The sequence below is a fragment of the Bombina bombina genome, chromosome 2 (genome assembly GCF_027579735.1).
Source record: "Bombina bombina isolate aBomBom1 chromosome 2, aBomBom1.pri, whole genome shotgun sequence".
Taxonomy (NCBI): domain Eukaryota; kingdom Metazoa; phylum Chordata; class Amphibia; order Anura; family Bombinatoridae; genus Bombina; species Bombina bombina.
The window spans coordinates 887,558,770-887,579,123 of NC_069500.1; the positions used below are offsets into that span (position 1 = coordinate 887,558,770).

The following is a 20,354-nucleotide window of genomic DNA, read 5'->3' on the forward strand; positions in this document are numbered from 1 at the left end:
AAGAAAGGAATTTATCAGGTAAGCATAAATTATGTTTTTGTAAATGTAATATTCGAATTAGAATGTGACATTCAAATTTGAATATTACATTCAAATTCAAAATCATATTTCTAGTCTACAACTGTGTTGTATAAATGTAATATTCGAATTTGAATGTCACATTTTAATTCGAATGTAGCATTCAAATTAAAAATAGTATTTCTAGTTTACAACTGTGTTTTATAAATGTAATATTCGAATTGAATGTAATATTCAAATTTGAATGTCATATTCAAATTTAAATGTGACATTCAAATTGGAAAGTTACATTCGAAAACTGTAAATAACATTCGATAATAGAAATTTTAAGAATATTCGTTCTTATCAACATTCGATTATGTAAATTGAATTTCTACATACGAATTTGAATATAAACACATTCGCCCATCCCTAGATACAGGGTACACAATTATTCAATATGGCAGAAAACAAAGGACTGTTTCTATTTTTTTACCTGCACAGACGGCGGATTAGATCTTCTGAGCGCCTTGTTATTTTTTTATGAAATTCTATTTTCTCAATGCCTTGGAGAATCAAATTATAGATCATCATTTGGTCTGGTCCAATAAACGGAGGACTGGAGAGAAATATGGCAGATACGTTATATTAGATATAAAAAAAAATTTTTTCAGAGATATGCGCATATGGCATAAAAACATGACAAGAATAGTCATCACAGAAGAATAAACTAAGTACAGAACACAGACAACTAATACAATTTTTATTGTCGGAAACCTGCAGATGGCTTACTCGAAAATGATCTTCTGCTAACAGAATACAAATACAAATTCTCCAACAATAAGACACATTCAGGGGGGAAAAAAACTTTGAATGGCAGTCTGTGTGATTTTTTTGGCTTCCTTCCAAAGCTCTATAACCCCATTAGAATAGCCGCAGATTAAGGGCTAGATTACAAGTGGAGCACTAATTTATTGCATGCCCGTAAACGGGCAAATTTGCTCGTTTAAAGGCGCCTGGTAAATAACCAGCCATTACAAGTGGTTGGTTATTGTTACCGTCAGCTCCCGGTAGCAATTAATGCTCAGAAAATTAACCAGAAATCTAATTTTCTAAAACTGCCCCAATTGCCCCCAAAATAAAGTATATTTTAGTTTTTTATTAAAAAAAATTTTTTTTTAAAATAAAAAAACAACTGCACTAAGCAGTTGGCAGTTGCTAAAGATGGCGGGAGTGCGGTGTTAAAAAAAACAAAAAACGGCACTGAAAAGTCTATGGGGACTGTGTGTTCCCAGTAAATATATATGTATATTCTTATATACATATATATGTGTTAATATGTGTATACACATATTAACACATGAATTTATATGTATATATTCATATACATATATATTTATATTTGCTGCCCATTACTGCGTGACTTACCCCCTTCGCATGCATGTGTCGTGGCATGAGAATGAGGCTCCCATCGGAGCCTATGCAAGCGTGCTCTTGTGTGCGCAATGCTTCCGTGCACTGGTATTACTAAGTTGAGCACAAATATCGCTTTCGTGAAAGAGATATATTGCACTCAACTTGTAATATGGCCCAAAATTAGTAAAAACATTCCTTCGTAAAAAATATAAGAGCAAACTCTACACATGGAAAACATCAGTCACAGAATTTCTGAACGAGAGTTTCACAAGGATTTTCACAGACCTTCTGAATAAAAAGATAAAAGAAAAGTAAAACAGAAAGCTACGTAAAGGAGCAAGAAGCCCCAAAGTTTTCTTTCATAGTTGTTAGAGCATAACATTTAAACAATTTGGGGCCGATATATCAAAGCTTCAACTGATAATACAATGGAATCTGCTTGAATCTCGCGTCATATTCGACGCAAATTGAATCCGCCATAATTAACAAAGCATCAACATCGTCAAATGTTGAAATGTGTGACGTAATGTACGCTCCCGCGATCTCAATCCGACACCAATCGATGCTTGCGTCATTCCAGATGTTTTGAATTCACATTTGACTCTATTTGACCCTCATCCCAATTTATAAAACATTCAACAGGTACGCTTGCGTCTTTTCTGCCGCAGCGTACCTATCGTTCAAACCGCCACCCTTGAGGCCAGCGAATGTCATAGAAATCAATGGGAGTCTGAAAACCCAGAAATGTTATGTTAGATGCTGCAAGAGAATGAAGCTTATTATATATTTATGTAAATTTGAAAGTTGATTACAATTGTATACTCTTTCTAAATCACACAGACAACAAAGACGCATGTTCAGTTTCTAAATAATATGTTAACTAATAATATTACAATCACATGTAATTTCAAGGGACAGATTCATTTCAAAGTAGTTTTAATGACAGGTAATGTCTGTCTGGCAGCAGGACTAGTAGATATAGGGATAAAAATGAAATAAATACATTACATACTATAGCTAACTTCCTTTTTTTGATCAATCTAATTTCACCATGTTTAACGCATGTAATACAAGTCCCACTGCATTTCGCACCAAATTTGACCCAATACTTCTCACAAAATTGGGCGCAATACTCGAACTCCTAAACAACCCACAAACTAGTGAAATTTTCCACCACTTTTGATTGGGAAATGCATAATCACATGATTTATGACATCAGCCAATCTGATTTAAATATACATTATATACTATCACTAACGAATCAAATTGCTCGATACTTGTGTCATTGATCACTCATCAGAACTTGTAAGTGCCATTTGTTACATTGTGTATTATACTTTGAAAGTATGTACATGTGAAATTAGTATTAAAGTTAAACATTGATGATGACATTAGGACACAAAGTGTAATATTTTTGACAATAATTTTAAAAATCGATTGATGTTTGATTCAATATAATCTTAAAATGATAGCTCAAAGGGATAGTTTACCTAACATTAAACTGTCATGAATCAGACACAGCAGAAATTAAAATCACCTCTTTACTGTCATACTATTTCAGTGTTTTTCTTCCTTCTCTTGAATTTAATTTTCATTAAGAAATGTCATCTTAAATGCCAGCCCATTTTATAATACCTGTGTAGGGGTGGTGTTTAAAACTAGACTGCAATCAGGAAGGGTTACACAGGTGCAGAGAGAAAACTGGCCCAGCTCTTAAAATATCCTTTGATTGCAAATAAATGCATATGATACCCTCTTTACATTATATATTTGCATATTATTTTTTCTCAGAATTATAATATATTTACACTATATACATATAGTGGTATAAATACAGGGAGTGCAGAATTATTAGGCAAGTTGTATTTTTGAGGATTCATTTTATTATTGAACAACAACCATGTTCTCAATGAACCTAAAAAACTCATTAATATCAAAGCTGAATAGTTTTGGAAGTAGTTTTTAGTTTGTTTTTAGTTATAGCTATTTTAGGGGGATATCTGTGTATGCAGGTGACTATTACTGTGCATAATTATTAGGCAACTTAACAAAAAACAAATATATACCCATTTCAATTATTTATTTTTACCAGTGAAACCAATATAACATCTCAACATTCACAAATATACATTTCTGACATTCAAAAACAAAACAAAAACAAATCAGTGACCAATATAGCCACCTTTCTTTGCAAGGACACTCAAAAGCCTGCCATCCATGGATTCTGTCAGTATTTTGATCTGTTCACCATCAACATTGCGTGCAGCAGCAACCACAGCCTCCCAGACACTGTTCAGAGAGGTGTACTGTTTTCCCTCCTTGTAAATCTCACATTTGATGATGGACCACAGGTTCTCAATGGGGTTCAGATCAGGTGAACAAGGAGGCCATGTCATTAGATTTTCTTCTTTTATACCCTTTCTTGCCAGCCACGCTGTGGAGTACTTGGACGCGTGTGATGGAGCATTGTCCTGCATGAAAATCATGTTTTTCTTGAAGGATGCAGACTTCTTCCTGTACCACTGCTTGAAGAAGGTGTCTTCCAGAAACTGGCAGTAGGACTGGGAGTTGAGCTTGACTCCATCCTCAACCCGAAAAGGCCCCACAAGCTCATCTTTGATGATACCAGCCCAAACCAGTACTCCACCTCCACCTTGCTGGCGTCTGAGTCGGACTGGAGCTCTCTGCCCTTTACCAATCCAGCCACGGGCCCATCCATCTGGCCCATCAAGACTCACTCTCATTTCATCAGTCCATAAAACCTTAGAAAAATCAGTCTTGAGATATTTCTTGGCCCAGTCTTGACGTTTCAGCTTGTGTGTCTTGTTCAGTGGTGGTCGTCTTTCAGCCTTTCTTACCTTGGCCATGTCTCTGAGTATTGCACACCTTGTGCTTTTGGGCACTCCAGTGATGTTGCAGCTCTGAAATATGGCCAAACTGGTGGCAAGTGGCATCTTGGCAGCTGCACGCTTGACTTTTCTCAGTTCATGGGCAGTTATTTTGTGCCTTGGTTTTTCCACACGCATCTTGCGACCCTGTTGACTATTTTGAATGAAGCGCTTGATTGTTCGATGATCACGCTTCAGAAGCTTTGCAATTTTAAGAGTGCTGCATCCCTCTGCAAGATATCTCACTATTTTTGACTTTTCTGAGCCTGTCAAGTCCTTCTTTTGACCCATTTTGCCAAAGGAAAGGAAGTTGCCTAATAATTATGCACACCTGATATAGGGTGTTGATGTCATTAGACCACACCCCTTCTCATTACAGAGATGCACCTCACCTAATATGCTTAATTGGTAGTAGGCTTTCGAGCCTATACAGCTTGGAGTAAGACAACATGCATAAAGAGGATGATGTGGTCAAAATACTCATTTGCCTAATAATTCTGCACTCCCTGTAAACACAGAGATATGAAAGATAACATTGTTTAGAACAAAATAAAATGTAGGGACATGTAAATATGTTTGGAAAAGATTTTGGACATAACACACACATATATATATACATACACACACAAGTATGTGCAAAGATATATGTACAAATTCTAGCATTAATACTCATTTAAAAAAAAATAAATATATGAGATAGTCATATCATGATTTCTAAAAATACAAATACACATTCATTTATGTGAAAATATATATCAGATTTTTTGTATAACAAATAAATAAAACAATGAGATATTATTGTTTGTTCGGGTATAAATCTAGCTATTTCTTGGACATTTACAGATGAAAAATAAAAGATTAGCTTTAGAGAAATGTGTTAGTTCATGGACAGTAATTATATGGTATAAATAAAGTTGGAAAAAACAGAATATCCGCAACATCGATGACTCTTATTTATCAACAGTCCGATGCTCATCGCTTCATTCTTGACGCGCGTGTTTTTGACAGATTTTTTAATAAATAAGGTCATTGTATGTGGATTTCCGGCAGCGTTGTCTGGCGAGCGTATTGACTCCAGCGAATGCACCGAGATTGACGCTTTGATAAATCGTCCCTTTGAATCAAATTTGCTTTATTCTCTTTTTGTCAAAGGGGTAGCAATGCATTACTGGGATCTAGCAGAGCACATTGGGCGAGCCAGTGTGCAAGTATCATATATACTTGCACTTATTTTACTGATATTATTCAATTCAACCTAGCATCATATTGAAACGACTTAAAGGGACAGTCTACACCAGAATTTTTATTATTTTAAAAGATAGATAATCCCTTTATTACCCATTCCCCAGTTTTGCATAACCAACACAGTTATATTAATATACTTTTAACCTCTGTGATTATCTTGTATCTAAGCCTCTGCAAACTGCCCCTTTATTTCAGTTCTTTTGACAGACTTGCAGTCTAGCCAATCAGTGCCTGCTCCCAGATAACTTCACGTGCATGAGCACAGTGTTATCTATATGAAATACGTGAACTAACACCCTCTAGTGGTGAAAAACTGTTAAAATGCATTCTGAAAAGAGGTGGCCTTTAAGGTCTAAGAAATTAGCATATGAACCTCCTAGGTTAAGCTTTCAACTAAGAATACCAAGAGAACAAAGCAAAATTGGTGATAAAAGTAAATTGGAAAATTGTTTAAAATTACATGCTCTATCTGAATCATGAAAGTTTATTTTGGCCTAGACTGTCCCTTTAAGGCAGCATTATGCAGAGATAACAAATTGGTACACCCATAAAGTACTTCGCTCTGCTCATGTAGATTCTGAAATAAAAATATCTCTGGAATCATTTTTATTACACTCACACTAGTAGACATTGATTTCACTGCTTATTTTAATTTACTTTACAGAAAGCGTGATTGATTCATGGAATAAAATCCCTCAAGAGGTGGTAATGACAAACACTGTTGGGGACTTGCTAACTAGATAAGTTGTCATTGTCTAAATTCCAATAAATAGATTTCCTAAAATTTCAATCATGTGTACACACTGTATGACCAATTTGAAGCCATACAAAAGGTTTCTATTGTCGTAAAAAAAGGAATCTGACATTTAGAAATATTCCATTAAAATTAGACGGCTATATAGAGAACAAGTTCTTCCTAATTACCCATTTATATGATGATTTGATTTATTATACTGTGTATGCTCATAGGAGATTTTTTTCTCTTCTTTTTTTCTTAATGGCAATTGAGCAACTAATATGAAATGCTGTCATGATTACCATTTAAAGTTTTTTTTCCAAAATGTATTAAAGTGCTAGATGTTAGTTGCACTTGTTAATTTTACTTCAACTTTGAAAAAAACAAACCAAAAAAAAAATTATTTTACTTAAGCTGTTTTATTCTCTACTTCTCTTTAATTAATATATATATATATACACACTAAAATCCTAGAGTGAAGGGCCCCTTAGGATACCATATAATTAATATACTTAGTATAAACAACTCTTTTGCTCTATAGTAAAACAATTAGAAATAGAAAGTAAGATGCATCTGTCTAAAATAAAGATATTTCAATGTAAGGCCTATACTCAAAAAACAAAAAAGATCTAACAAATGGGTCATGAAATTGAATTTCTGTTAGAAACATACTTTCCTGTCAGGAGTTCATATAACAATATTCCAAGTGACCAGAAATCCACACTGAAGCTGTGGCCCTTGTTTAAAATAACTTCTGGAGCAACATACTCCGGTGTGCCACAGAATGTCCATGTTTTTTGTCCAGAATACATTTTCTTTGCAAAACCAAAGTCAACCTGAGAATGAAAGAAATATCATTGAGTGGCATGTTTTTTTTTTCTTTTTATTTCATCAAAAACTCAAAAGGTCCAATCCACAACATACAGGGGTCCATTTATCATTGTGCGGACGGTCATGATCCGTTATAGCGAACCATGTCCGCCGCACATCAATAAATGCCAACAGCATACACTGTCGGCATTTATCATTGCACCAGCAGTTCTTGTGAGCTGCTAGTGCAACGTCGCCCCCTGCAGATTCGCGGACAATCAACCTCAATCGTATTGGATTGGGTTGATTTTCGGCGATGTCTGTCCGCCGCCTCAGAACAGGTGGACAGGTTATGGAGCAGCGGTCTTTAGACCGCTGCTTCTTAACTTGTGTTTCTGTCGAGCCTGAAGGCTCGCCAGAAACATGGGGCATCAAGCTCCATTTGGAGCTTGATAAATAGACCCCATAGACTTTTCTGAAGGTTTTTTTTTACCCTTAATTAATGCTTCAGATGCCCACAAAAGGTTTTCCATTTGATGAAAAAAATGAAAATATAATTTATGCGTTTAAGAAATTATTGATGTCCTAAAAAGTTTTAAAGGATATTACTACTAAATATTCTATGAATACAAAAAGGTCTACTTTATGCAGCTGTCTGTTACATAAATATATGTTCTGGTTATAAAAATCAACTTTTCACACTACCAAGAGTTACCTTTGAAACTATGGCAAATGCTTTCTTTTTCTCTATCATAAATGTCATGGCTAGATATTCTGGGGCCGATTTATCAAGCTCTGTATGGAGCTTGATACCCCTGTTTCCATGCGAGCCTTCTGGCTTGCCGGAAACAGATGTTATGAAGCGGCGGTCTAAAGACAGCTGCTCCATAACTTGTCCGCCTGCTCTGAGGCCGCGGACAAAAATCAACCCCATCGAATACGATCGGGTTGTTTGACACCCCCTGCTAGCGGCCGATTTGCCGTGAAACTGCAGGGGGCAGCATTGCACCAGCAGTTCACAAAAACTGCTGGTGCAATGATAAATGCAGAGAGCGTATGCTGTCGGCATTTATCGATGTGCAGCGGACATGATACGCTACATCGTATCATGTCCGCTCGCACTAAGATAAATATACTGCTCTGTGTAAACCATGAAACGAATAGTTTACAAAACACCTTCATCAAAGTAAGGAACAGCCTTCCTACGGTGTTGATTACAGGGCTTTCTATGCAATATTAAATTCTTATGAGCATAAATCATGTATCATTGAGCCACACATATAAAGAGTTCCATTATGCTTCATATACATCTCTGGATTTTCTTTTTTATTCCTTTGATAAAGGTGTAGGTGTTTATTCTTGCAAGCTTCAACACAGAATTTAATAGATGGTGAGTAGCTGGTAATGGACTTTAAACACAAAGGGAAGTCTCTTCAGAAATTGCTTGTTGCTGCAGTCCTTTCTATTATAATTTAAAGGTGTTCCAAAGTCAAAATTAAACTTAAATTGACTGGAATGAGTATGAAATTCTAAACAAATTTACAATCTACTTATATTATCAATTTTGCTTAATTCCCTTGGAATCCTTTTATAAAGAGTAAGTGGCCGAATTATCAATATGCGGGCAGACATGATGCACTGTAGCATACGCTGTCTGCATTTATCATTGCTCAAGCATTTCACTAGAAATGCTTGTGCAATGCCACCCCCTGCACATTCACAGCCAATCGACCGCTAGCAGGGCGTGTCAATCAACGAGTTAGGGAGCAGTGGTCTTAACTCCTGTTTCTGGCGAGTGTGTATGTGTATATGTGTGTTTATTGTCTGGGCATTTTTTTCTGTGGATGTGTATATATATATATTTACCTTAATTGATGCAATGCAAAAAATAGTGACTGTCACTAGAGCAGTGTATTTTTTTTTAATAAACAACATTATATTGAATATATTTGGTATATACCAGTTTCACATAGCCTTCTGAATCCAGAAGTAAGTTTTCTGGCTTTAAATCACGATACATAACACCAATTTGATGCAAATATTCAAAAGCCTCTGTCACACATCCGATGCAGAACTTAGCAGTGGGCTCATCAAAACTACCTCTGGAAATAAAACAAAGATGCCTTAGTTTAGAGTATTAAAGATAACTATTTAACATGATTATATTTCATGTAGTCAGTAAATGTTATCTATCTATCTTTCTATCTATTTATCATCTATATATCAGTTCTGTTTGACTGTTTCTCTTTCAGCTGCCAAAGTGCAGAAATATACGTCCATGTGCTTTGTAGCCTAGAGATGGGTATAGGAAGAAAACACATTAAGATTTTTTAACGTTCACAAATGGATAGCGTCATTTTGAAATTTAAATATATTTTATCCCTTCCCAGTGCAAAATCTACTAGATTAGTCCCACAGTTTGTAAGACACACACACACACACACACACATGCAGATAAACACAATTACACAAATACGTACATACACACATATACATACTATACACATACACATGCAAACACTCACATATATTTCTTTCTTAAGGGTGTGAGAGTCCATGATTCCTTACTGTTGCTAATTCATCACCTGGCCACCAGGAGGAAACAAAGATACCCAACATAAACAGCTTTAATATACCTCCTACTTCCCCTTCCCTCCCAGTCTTTCTTTGCCTTGTTCAGGAGAAGGTGAAGATAGAAGTGCTCAAAATTCTATTTAAGACTTATAGGAATATTAAGCCCCTATTCCCTCCTAAGTTGAAACTTCGAAGATATGGACATTGGAGAGTACTTGCTGTGCAATATAATTGTAATGTAAAGCAGAGTGCAATGAACAGATCTCTTCCAGATGGGAGAGGGTTAACTGTTTTTCCCGCCACTCTGCGTTTTGGCGTGCTCTTCACCTCTTTCTCTCACTGCTACTATGGACTTATCGTGCAGCAGGAGTTTTTTCTTTGCCGTATCAGCTTTGGTACCGGAGGGGGTAAGACCCTATACCGATGTGATAGTTATTTGGTGGATTCCTTTGAATTTCACCTTAATGTATATATTTATATTTGTTTCCTAGTATAATTACTGTTCCCATTTAGGGCTAGATTACAGTTATACAGATATAAATACATAAATATATATGTATATATTCATATACATATATTTCTAGGGATTTCTATGTTAATAAATTTGTCACATTGGATTCCTATGTAAAAGCACTTTCAGCCCATTTTTCTAACACCTCACATCTCCTCACTTTGAGCCCTTATAACTTATCCGTGCAATATTTTTATAAAACAATGTTTATCAGACAGTGTTAGAATGAGTGTTACTGTACATCAAATGTATTTTTGAGGTGTTTTGTGCAACTTTTTTCACTTAAAAAGAGGTATAAGTTTGCGGTTTGTAATATGAGTAGATTTCCGTGAGCCGAAAAGACAAATTTTTGCCACAACGTGAGCGCATGGAAGCATTGCTCTCCAACTGTAATCTAGCCCTTAGTATAGATGTATAGGTGTACTACTAATGTGTCTCTTATCTCTGTGATAATTGCCTGCTGTGTTTCACATATCTATTATCTAATGTTTTACAATACACCTTTAGGGGCCGAATTATCAAGCTCCGACCTCTACTCCATAACTTGTCCGTCTGCTCTGAGGCTGCGGACATCAATCTGCCCGATCCTATACGATCGGGCTGATTGACGCCCCCTGCAGATTCATGACCAATCGGCATTTATCGATGTGCGGCGGACATGATATGCTACATTGTATCATGTCCGTCCATACTTTAATAAATCGGCCCCATAGTCTATTACAGATGTACTACAAGTGTGTTTATATCTCTGCTTTTGTGCTGCATTAATTTCTATAATGGGGCAGGCTGGAACTGCCTCTGCTGGGTAAGACCATTTAGAGGGTAGATCCACATATTTTGTTTTCCCATCTAATAAATGTATGCTTTGCTCAAATTTGCAGCACTTGCCTTAATTCTGTTTTACAGTCTCAATTGTCTACTGCTACTACTGTAAATCCAGTCTACCCTCCACCTCTGTATACTAAACAGAGTGACGTTACTGATTTTTTCCCAAGTTTTAAGGATCACTTAACGGGCCCCATTTATCAAACTGTGACTGCAGCTTTAGGGCCCAGGCATTTCAGGCTCACTTGAAACGATAGTTAGGTAGCATCGGTCTTAAGACCGCTGCTGCTTAACCTGTACGCCACCTAAAATCTGGCAGATTTAAATAATTGACAGCCCTTGCTAGTGTCCTATTGGCCACCAATGAGCAGGGGGCTATTATGCCACCTTCAAATAAGCATAAAAGCAAATATGTTTCCTCTACTAGTTCCTCTACTAGAGGTGAGGTATCTGTGGTTTCTACGACTATCAAGCCAGTTCAGATATCTGACTCTTATGGATCTTTTACTCTCTCTGAGGGGGAGCATCTATGTTGCTTAATTAAGGATGTTTTGGAGATGTTTGAGATTCAGGACCCTAAGCCTGTTAAAGATTAGACTGTAATGCAACTGGATATTATCTCCAAACAGATCTAAGTCACTTGAGGTGTTTCCAGTCCTAGTCCTGGTCATGAAAATTATTTATAAGGATTGGGAAAAGCCTGGGATTCCATTTATTCATTTTCCTAAATTTAATAAACTGTTTCCAGATACTAATTTGGAACTTTGGGAAACCATTCCTAAGGTGAACAGAGCTATCTCTACCTTAGCTAGATAAACCCTGATTCCTCTGGAAAGTTTTCTGCGGAACACCTTCCTGCAAATTGGTCTGTTGTTTCAACCAGCTGTGGGCATTGCTAGTGTTGCAGGATCCGCATATCTTTGGTGTGTTTTTTTATCTGAGTTAGTATTAGAAGAATCATCCTTAGAAGATATTCTGAACGCATTCAAGATTAAAAAAATCTAGATCCAAGGGTAAATCCAGCAACCGTTTTCACTCCTTCTGTCAATTCAGGACTCAGAAATCATCTTTCTCTCAGATGTCCGAGTCCTCCAAGACTACCTGGAAACCCAATCAATTTGGAATAAATAGAAAGCAAAAGAAAAGTCTTCTTCCAATCCTGTTGGCATGAATGTGTCCCCCCCCAAAACAGACTTGTTGCTGGTAGGGGGCAGGTTAAGCCTTTTTCAGAAATCCTGGGCTCAGTCTGTTCAGGATTCCTGTATAATGGTAATGATTTCCCAGGGGTACGAATAGGTTTTTGGTTGTAGCCTCTTTGAGTTTTCTTCTGTCTCATGTGTCAGAGACCAGAAACAGATTAACATTCCTTCAGTGTGTTCAGGATCTGGAGGACATGGGAGTAATTTTGCTGTCCCTATGTTAGAACAAAGGAAAGGACTATATTTCAATCTGTTTATTGTTCCAGAAGGAAGGAGAATTCAGTCTTTCAAGATGGCAACTATCAGAACTATTTTCCCTTTAGTCCTCCAAGGTCATAGCATTAAAAATATCCAAAAAAGGATATATATCGGGGGCGCCTAAAATACTTCCTGCCAATACAGAAAATAATAATAAAAATATAAAAATAAAATACAAATGACAAACAACACACTAATACAATGTAATGTGAGTGAAAATATACACACAATGTATGTGTGTTATATAAATATATATGGCATATGTGAAAAAAACTGAAAAGGAAAAGTTCAAGTGTGATAAAGTTCAATATGGTGATGCGGCAAGCTCCTCTTGTGACCAACGGTGCACTGGTTGAACTGCAGAAGAAATCAAAGAAAGACAAGGGGCGCCTCGTAGTGTGACCATCTCAAACGGATTAAAATCTCAATAAAGATTTAATTTTACTCACAAGTTTGAATGCACCTAGAGATAACAATAGGTGCAAAATGAGCGGGCTGACCTTCAACAGCAGTCAGCGTGCTGAGTGAATGGTCTTACCAACGAGCGAGCCTGTAGACCTCCAATGTGTCTGTACTGAAAGCCACTGGATCAGGGAGGAATACACTCCTGCTGGGGCGTGAGGAGAAAACTGCTGCCTCCACATCGCACAAGGAGTGTGCTTAGACAGTTGTGTCCACTAAGTTTTCCCCTCACACCCCCGGAGCAGTGTATTCCTCCCTGATCCAGCAGCTTTCAGTACAGACACATTGCAAGTCTACAGGCCCGCTCATTGGTGAGACAGTTCACTCAGTGTGCTGACTGCTGTTGAAGGTCAGCCTGCTCATTTTGCACCTATTCTAATTCTAGGTGCATTCACACTTGTGAGTAAATTTCAATATTTATTGAGTTTTTGTTCATTTGAGATGATCACACTATGAGTCGCCCCTTGTCTTTCTTTTGTTCCTTCTAAAAAGTCAGATCATGGCTACTATAGACTGAAGAATGTTTACCTGCACATCCCTATTCACAAAGAACATCATTGGTTCATTCACTTTGCTTTCCTGGACAGACTTTATCAGTTTGTAGCTCTTCTCTTTAGCCTTGCTACAGCTCCCAGGATTTTTACAAAAGTTCTGGGTGCTCCTGTGTCAGTCGTCAGAGCTCAGAGAAAAGCTGTGGCTCCCTACGTGAAAAATATTTTGGTTCAAGCTAGCTCTTTACCTTTAGCTATTGCTCATACTCTGGTTTCTTCGCAGTCATGGCTGAAAAATAAATGTTGCCTAGAGTTTGCTGACTCCCTTAGGGTGTCTTTTCTGGGTGTAATCATATAGATGCAGGGGTCAATTTATCAAAGGCCCGGCAGACATGATTCGCTGTAGTGAATCATGTCCGCCCGGCATCGCTAAATGCCGACAGCATACATGGTCAGCATTTAACTTTGCACAAGCATTTCTTGTGAGTTAAAGAAGTGGGTAGAGCTAGAGCTGTAGACTTCCCTAATGCCAAGTACAAAGGGGCTTCCTCAAATAAGTCCCTAAATAGACAAGTCTAAAGAACAGGAAAATAATAAAATAGTACTGGCGCTCTAAGCTAGAGGTATGGAAAGAGTAATCACACTAAGTAGATATGTAACTCGGTCGTGTAGTTATAGGGAAATATATATTACCTATTTGTGCTTATATATAAAGAGGAGTTTTTTACATACAGTTCTAATTGAAAAATAAGCATGTGAATATCCTATGTATATGTTACTAATGTTAGTAAATAATCCAAATCTATGGTTTATGTCCAATATAAAATATAATATGTAGTAATAGAAGATGCACTGAAGATTAGCTCGAACAAAGCAGATTACAAAAGTACAAATTCTTTAATATAAAATTATATAGAAGTATTACTTTCAGTAAAATACATGAATGAAACACTTATTAAATGAAACACTAAAATGTGCAAAGACAGTAAATAAATCACTAGATTGCGCTAAAATGAAGGGGCAGATAGTGTGATAGTGGTAAAAAACAGCGCTGTTTAGTTATTGGCACTGGACGTCCAGGAAAAAGAAAATAAAAACAAAAAGTATCTGCATATATGCAAAAATTGTTAAAAATTTTATATATATATATATATATATATATATATATATATATATATATATATATATGTGGCAGTCGTTAAAAATACAAGACCATAATAAAAAATATATGTAGGAATGGTTTATTTAATATCCGTTCTTAAAAATATATGTGGAAGTGGTTATTTGGGGATACTTAATTAATATCCGTTCGTCTATTAGACGGTAGTGAGGTATTCTGAATAATAAATATGGAAACCATTTGAATTTTTATTGTGGCAAACCTATTGGACATTCTTGATGGGATTATGAGGTATGCCTATTTGTAGCCTTATTTCATTGGGCGTGTGTTATGGGTGCATATCCAATTAGCCATGTATATAAAAGTAAGTTGTTTTTTATGTTATACTGCCTGATGAGGAAACCGCACCATTAGCACTGTGAAATGCATCACAGCAGTGCTTTTTTAAGTGTTTTTATTTGAATAAATACCCCTTGTTATTATAGGGGTTTTAAACTTTTTCAAGTTTTCTGAGTCTATTATTCTATTGAGCTCAAATATCCAGACACTAGACCATTGCAGCTGATTACCAGAGGGAGCTAGCTGGGGGGGACTCATATACAACCAGTCTGTGCTGTCGGCACTATTTGTTAGTTAGTGAGAGTGTGTGTGTCTTGGAGTGGGTTCTTTTACATGATATACTGTGCCATTGGAGTGAATCGTGTTTTTAAATTTTAGTCTCTCTGACTACTTGGAGACTGAACGCTTGTTTTTTTTCTTTTCAAAGGGGTTTTCCGACTTTACCTTGATTCAGGTCCGCAAGCCTGTTACAAGAAAAATTTACCACAAAGTGTGGAAAGTGTTTCGTTCTAGGTGTTTAGATTGAGGATATATATGGCATTCTGTTAGGATTCCTGGAATCTTGTAATTTCTTCAGGATAGCCTAGATAAGGATCATTCGGCCAACACTCTAAAGGGTAACATTTTGGTTTTCTCCGTTTTATTGCAAAGAAAGCTTGCTCGTCTTTCAGATATTCAAGCATTTGTTCAGGCCTTGATTTGAATCAAATCTGTTATAAAGCCTATTTCTCCTCAATGGAGCTTGAATTTGGTTCTAAAAGTTTTGCAATCTTCCCCCTTTGCACCTATGCATACAGTGAATATTAAATTGCTATCTTTGAAGGTTTTGTTTCTGTTAGCTACTTATTCAGTTAGGAGAGTATCTGAGTTCTCTTCTCTTTCTTGTGATCCTCCGTATCTGATGTTTCATCAAGACAAGGTCTTACAAACTTTATCTTTTTTTTTTAGCTAAGGTGGTTTCTTCTGAGAGTATTAACCAGGAGATTGTGGTTTCTTTTAGACTTGTGCACAGCGAAAAAATTTGTTTAGTTTTGGATCGATTTGGATGTTTTTGAATTTCGTTTTCGGATCGATTCGAATTCGGATACATTCGAATGCATTCGTTTTGGATTCGTTCGGATTCATTCGGATTCGAATAAATTCGGATGTATTTGGTTCGGATTCGATTCGTAAATTCAGAAGTTCGGTATGTGTTAGGTGGGATGTGCTGTGTATTAGACTAGTATTATGTACTGTAATATTAGGTGTAACCCATAGCAGAGTGATATAACCTAATATACAGTACAATACTAGTGTAATTGTGATTAGTCCATGGACATCTGAATGTTACGAATAAATCCGAACTAATTCGGATTTATTCGTTAGATTCGTTGCTACGGTAATTTGGAAATTCGGATCGATCCGAATCTCCGAATTTGACAAATTTGTCCAAATTTAAATTCGGAACTAAACGAAACGCACATGTCTAGTTTTATGTCCTAATCCAAAATCTTCAAAGAAGAGGATACTGCACGATCTAGATGTGGTTAGGGCACTGAAATTCTATTTACAGGCTACTAAGGACTTTTTTTCCATCTTCAAGCTTGTTTGTCTTGTTTTCATGTAAACAAAAGCGTCAAAAAGCCCTTTCTGTTACTTTAGCTTCATGGTTGAAAAGTTTGATTTACAGAGCTTTTGTGGAGGCAGAGTACTTGCCACCCTTGCGTATTACAGCTCATTTAACTTGTTCCGTATCTTCTTCTTGGGCCTTCAAAAATGACACTTCAGTAGAACAAATTTGATAGGCTGCAACTTGGTCATCTTTGCATACTTTAAATAAATTTTATAATGTCAATGTGTTTGCCTTGGTGGAGACAGCGTTTGGAAGGAAGGTACTTCAGGCTATGATTCCTGATAAATAGGTGCCTGTCTTTCCTTTTTCTTCTTTATCCCACAGCTTGGGTATCAATTCCAAACAATAAGGAATCATGGACTCTCACCACCTTAAGAAAGAAAACTTAATATATTATTACTTGATAAATTACTTTCTTTCTTGGTGGTGAGAATCCATGAACCTGCCCATTTTTCTAGTTAGCAGCAGTTCTAGTTTGTACCTCTTTACCCTACTATCTTTCTTTTTCCTATTCTTTGCTACATGATAGGAGGGAGGGAAGGGGAAGTAGGAGGGACATTGAAGCTCCTGAAATATGGTGTCTTTGCATCATCTGGTGGCCAGGTGATTCATTCCTAACAGTAAGGAATCATGGACTCTCACCACCATAAAATAAATGAATTTATCAGGTAAGAATAAATTATGTTTTCTGTTACAAATATATTAGCAACAAAACATGACGTGGAAATTCTCATTTAATGATAAAAAAAATGTTGGTGCAAGTTTATGAATAAATACATACTTAGCTAATTAAAAACCACATGCCATTAGGGATAGTTGTAATGTAATGTGTGCTAAAATATGGCACAAAAAATATTTACCTGTCTCTTAGGATACTCCAGAGCTCCCCTCCAAGACAGGCCTCAAGCAGCATATAAACATACTTTCTATCCTTAAATGTTCGGTACATTCTGAAAAATATACAAGTCTTATGAATTGCAAGTTCCAGCAAAAGCTAATTACATTTAAAATCAATTTATACCTTCCTGATGCACCATAAACCTCTGCCCTGTATGTAGATGGACCAAAAGCTGACAAGCCCACTCTCTCAGTTTGAGACAAAGAGGCCCTATGGAGCTTGTGGGCCCATATTTATAAAGACCGCTGCTCCATAACCCTGTCCACCTGCTCTGAGCAGGCGGAAAGGAATCGCCACAATTCAACCCGATCGAGTACGATCGGGTTGATTGACACCCCCTGCTCTGCAGTCTGCAGGGGGTGGCGTTGCACCAGCAGCTCTTGTGAGCTGCTGGTGCAATGCTGAATATGGAGAGCGTAGTGCTCTCTGCATTCAGCGATGTCTTGCGGACCTGATCCGCACTGTCGGATCAGGTCTGCAAGACCTTTGATAATTCGGCCTCATATTCTGCTCAGTTCCTTATATGAAATATAAATATAATTTGGAAGGGTTTTATTGACTAAAAACATTAAACATATACAAGAAAAATGAAATGAGATGTTGTATTTATTCTTTCCAGGTAAACCATGACAGCTAGTTCACCAAATACTCAGGGCCAGATAACAAGTAGCGCGCTATTTCGGGCTTTCACGCGAGCATTAATACACAACAGATTTAAACCTTTTTGTGTGGGTTAGTAAGCGTATTACAAGTTGAAAGTAAAACAAGCGAACTAAAGGGCTTCTGATATCATGACCAAGCTAACTTCTTCTCCCCATAGACTTAAGTAGAGAGCACAGAAGAAAAATATTTTAAGAAGTATTTAAATAAGTGTAAATTTCTTCAAAAAATAAAAATGCCATGAAGAGGAGATTAAAAATATAATTTCTCCAACATTGGTGTGTCCGGTCCACGGCGTCATCCTTACTTGTGGGATATCTCTTCCCCAACAGGAAATGGCAAAGAGTCCCAGCAAAGCTGGCCATATAGTCCCTCCTAGGCTCCGCCCACCCCAGTCATTCTCTTTGCCATTGCACAGGCAACATCTCCACGGAGATGGTTAAGAGTTTTTTTGGTGTTTACATGTAGTTTTTTATTCTTCTATCAAGTGTTTGTTATTTTAAAATAGTGCTGGTATGTACTATTTACTCTGAAACAGAAAAGGATGAAGATTTCTGTTTGTGAGAGGAAGATGATTTTAGCAGACAGTAACTAAAATCGATTGCTGTTTCCACATAGGACTGTTGAGATGAAGTAACTTCAGTTGGGGGAAGCAGTTAGCAGATTTTTCTGCTTAAGGTATGACTAGCCATATTTCTAACATGACGATGTAATGCTGGAAGGCTGTCATTTCCCCTCATGGGGACTGGTAAGCCATTTTCTTAGTCAAACAAACAGAATAAAGGGCTTATTATGGGCTAAAAAACTGGTAGACATTTTTATGGGCTAAATCGATTGCTTTATTTGGGCATTTTATTCATATTTATGCTGACAATTTGCATTTATAAACTTGGGGAACGTTTATTAAACGGCAGGCACTGTGTTAGACACCTTTTCCAGTCAGGGGGCCTTCCTAGTTGTAGACTGAGCCTCATTTTCGCGCAGGGCCGGATTGGGCAGCCGGGATACCGGGAAAAATCCCGGTGGGCTGCCGGCCGGCAGCTCAGCTGGGCTGGCCTGGCTGCTACTGTGTATAAATTTATATTTTTTCAATTGCAGCTTTGCTCGTTGCCGCTAGATGTATTAGCCCTATCATTTGCACTGGGAGCAGGAGCTGCCTGCTATATATACTTATAAGGCAGCGTAGCACATTTATCCCAGAAAGCTCAGTGAGTTCTCAGTACTTTGTTTACATGAACTCTACTCACGACCGTCGGGTTGCCATAGCAATAGGTTCCCCTGACAGGATAAGGCGCTGAGGCTGCTGGGATATGTAGTCTTCCAGATCAGCTTCTGTCATACACATCTGACATGCTCGTTGCCGCTAGATGTATTAGCCCTATCATTTGCACTGGGAGCAGGAGCTGCCTGCTATATATACTTATAAGGCAGCACATTTATCCCAGAAAGCTCAGTGAGTTCTCAGTACTTTGTTTACATGAACTCTACTCTGGACTGTCGGGTTGCCATAGCAATAGGTTCCCCTGACAGGATAAGGCGCTGGGGCTGCTGGGATATGTAGTCTTCCAGATCAGCTTCTGTCACACACATTCTGACATGGCCTCTGCAGGGAGCCCAGAAGCACCGGAGCGCGTTCACCAAAGGCCGTTCCTGATCGGTGTGAGCGGGGGCACCGCAAGTGGCAAGGTCAGCCTGGTGCATCCGTGTCTGTCACTGAAATGCTGTTTATTAGTGAGGAGACAGGGAGAGAGAGAGGGGGTCTCACATGTGTCACCGAATATAGGGTCTCACTGTGTGTCACTGTGGGGGGGGAGAGAGTGTCTCACTGTTTGTCACTGGGAATAGAGGGTCTCACTGTGTGTCACTGGGAATAGAGGGTCTCACTGTGTCACTGGGAATAGAGGGTCTCACTGTGTGTCACTGGGGAGAGAGGGTCTCACTGCTGTGTGTCACTAGGGGGGGAGAGGGGGTCTCACTGTGTGTCACTGGGGAGAGAGGGTCTCACTGCTGTGTGTCACTGGGGGGGAGAGGGGGTCACACTGTGTGTCACTGTGGGGGGGGGGAGAGAGTGTCTCACTGTGTGTCACTGGGAATAGAGGGTCTCACTGTGTGTCACTGTGGGGGGGGGAGGGTCTCACTGTGTGTCACTGGGAATAGAGGGTCTCACTGTGTGTCACTGGGAATAGAGGGTCTCACTGTGTGTCACTGGGAATAGAGGGTCTCATTGTGTGTCACTGGGAATAGAGGGTCTCACTGTGTGTCACTGGGAATAGAGGGTCTCACTGTGTGTCACTCTATACTATATGTATATCA

At 37.9% G+C, this 20,354-nt stretch overlaps 1 protein-coding gene across 1 annotated transcript in view; it reads right to left on the reverse strand.

Moving 5' to 3' along the window:
- The window catches only part of PRKG2 (protein kinase cGMP-dependent 2), a 308,690-nt gene that overhangs the window by 18,584 nt on the left and 269,752 nt on the right, over positions 1 to 20,354 (reverse strand). The window contains exons 13-16 of the mRNA XM_053703230.1: positions 17,344 to 17,433; positions 9,053 to 9,194; positions 6,955 to 7,118; positions 494 to 616 (exon numbers count right to left, since the gene is read on the reverse strand). Coding sequence (XP_053559205.1) covers positions 494 to 616; positions 6,955 to 7,118; positions 9,053 to 9,194; positions 17,344 to 17,433 — 519 coding nt within the window. The remainder of the gene's footprint in view (positions 1 to 493; positions 617 to 6,954; positions 7,119 to 9,052; positions 9,195 to 17,343; positions 17,434 to 20,354) is intronic.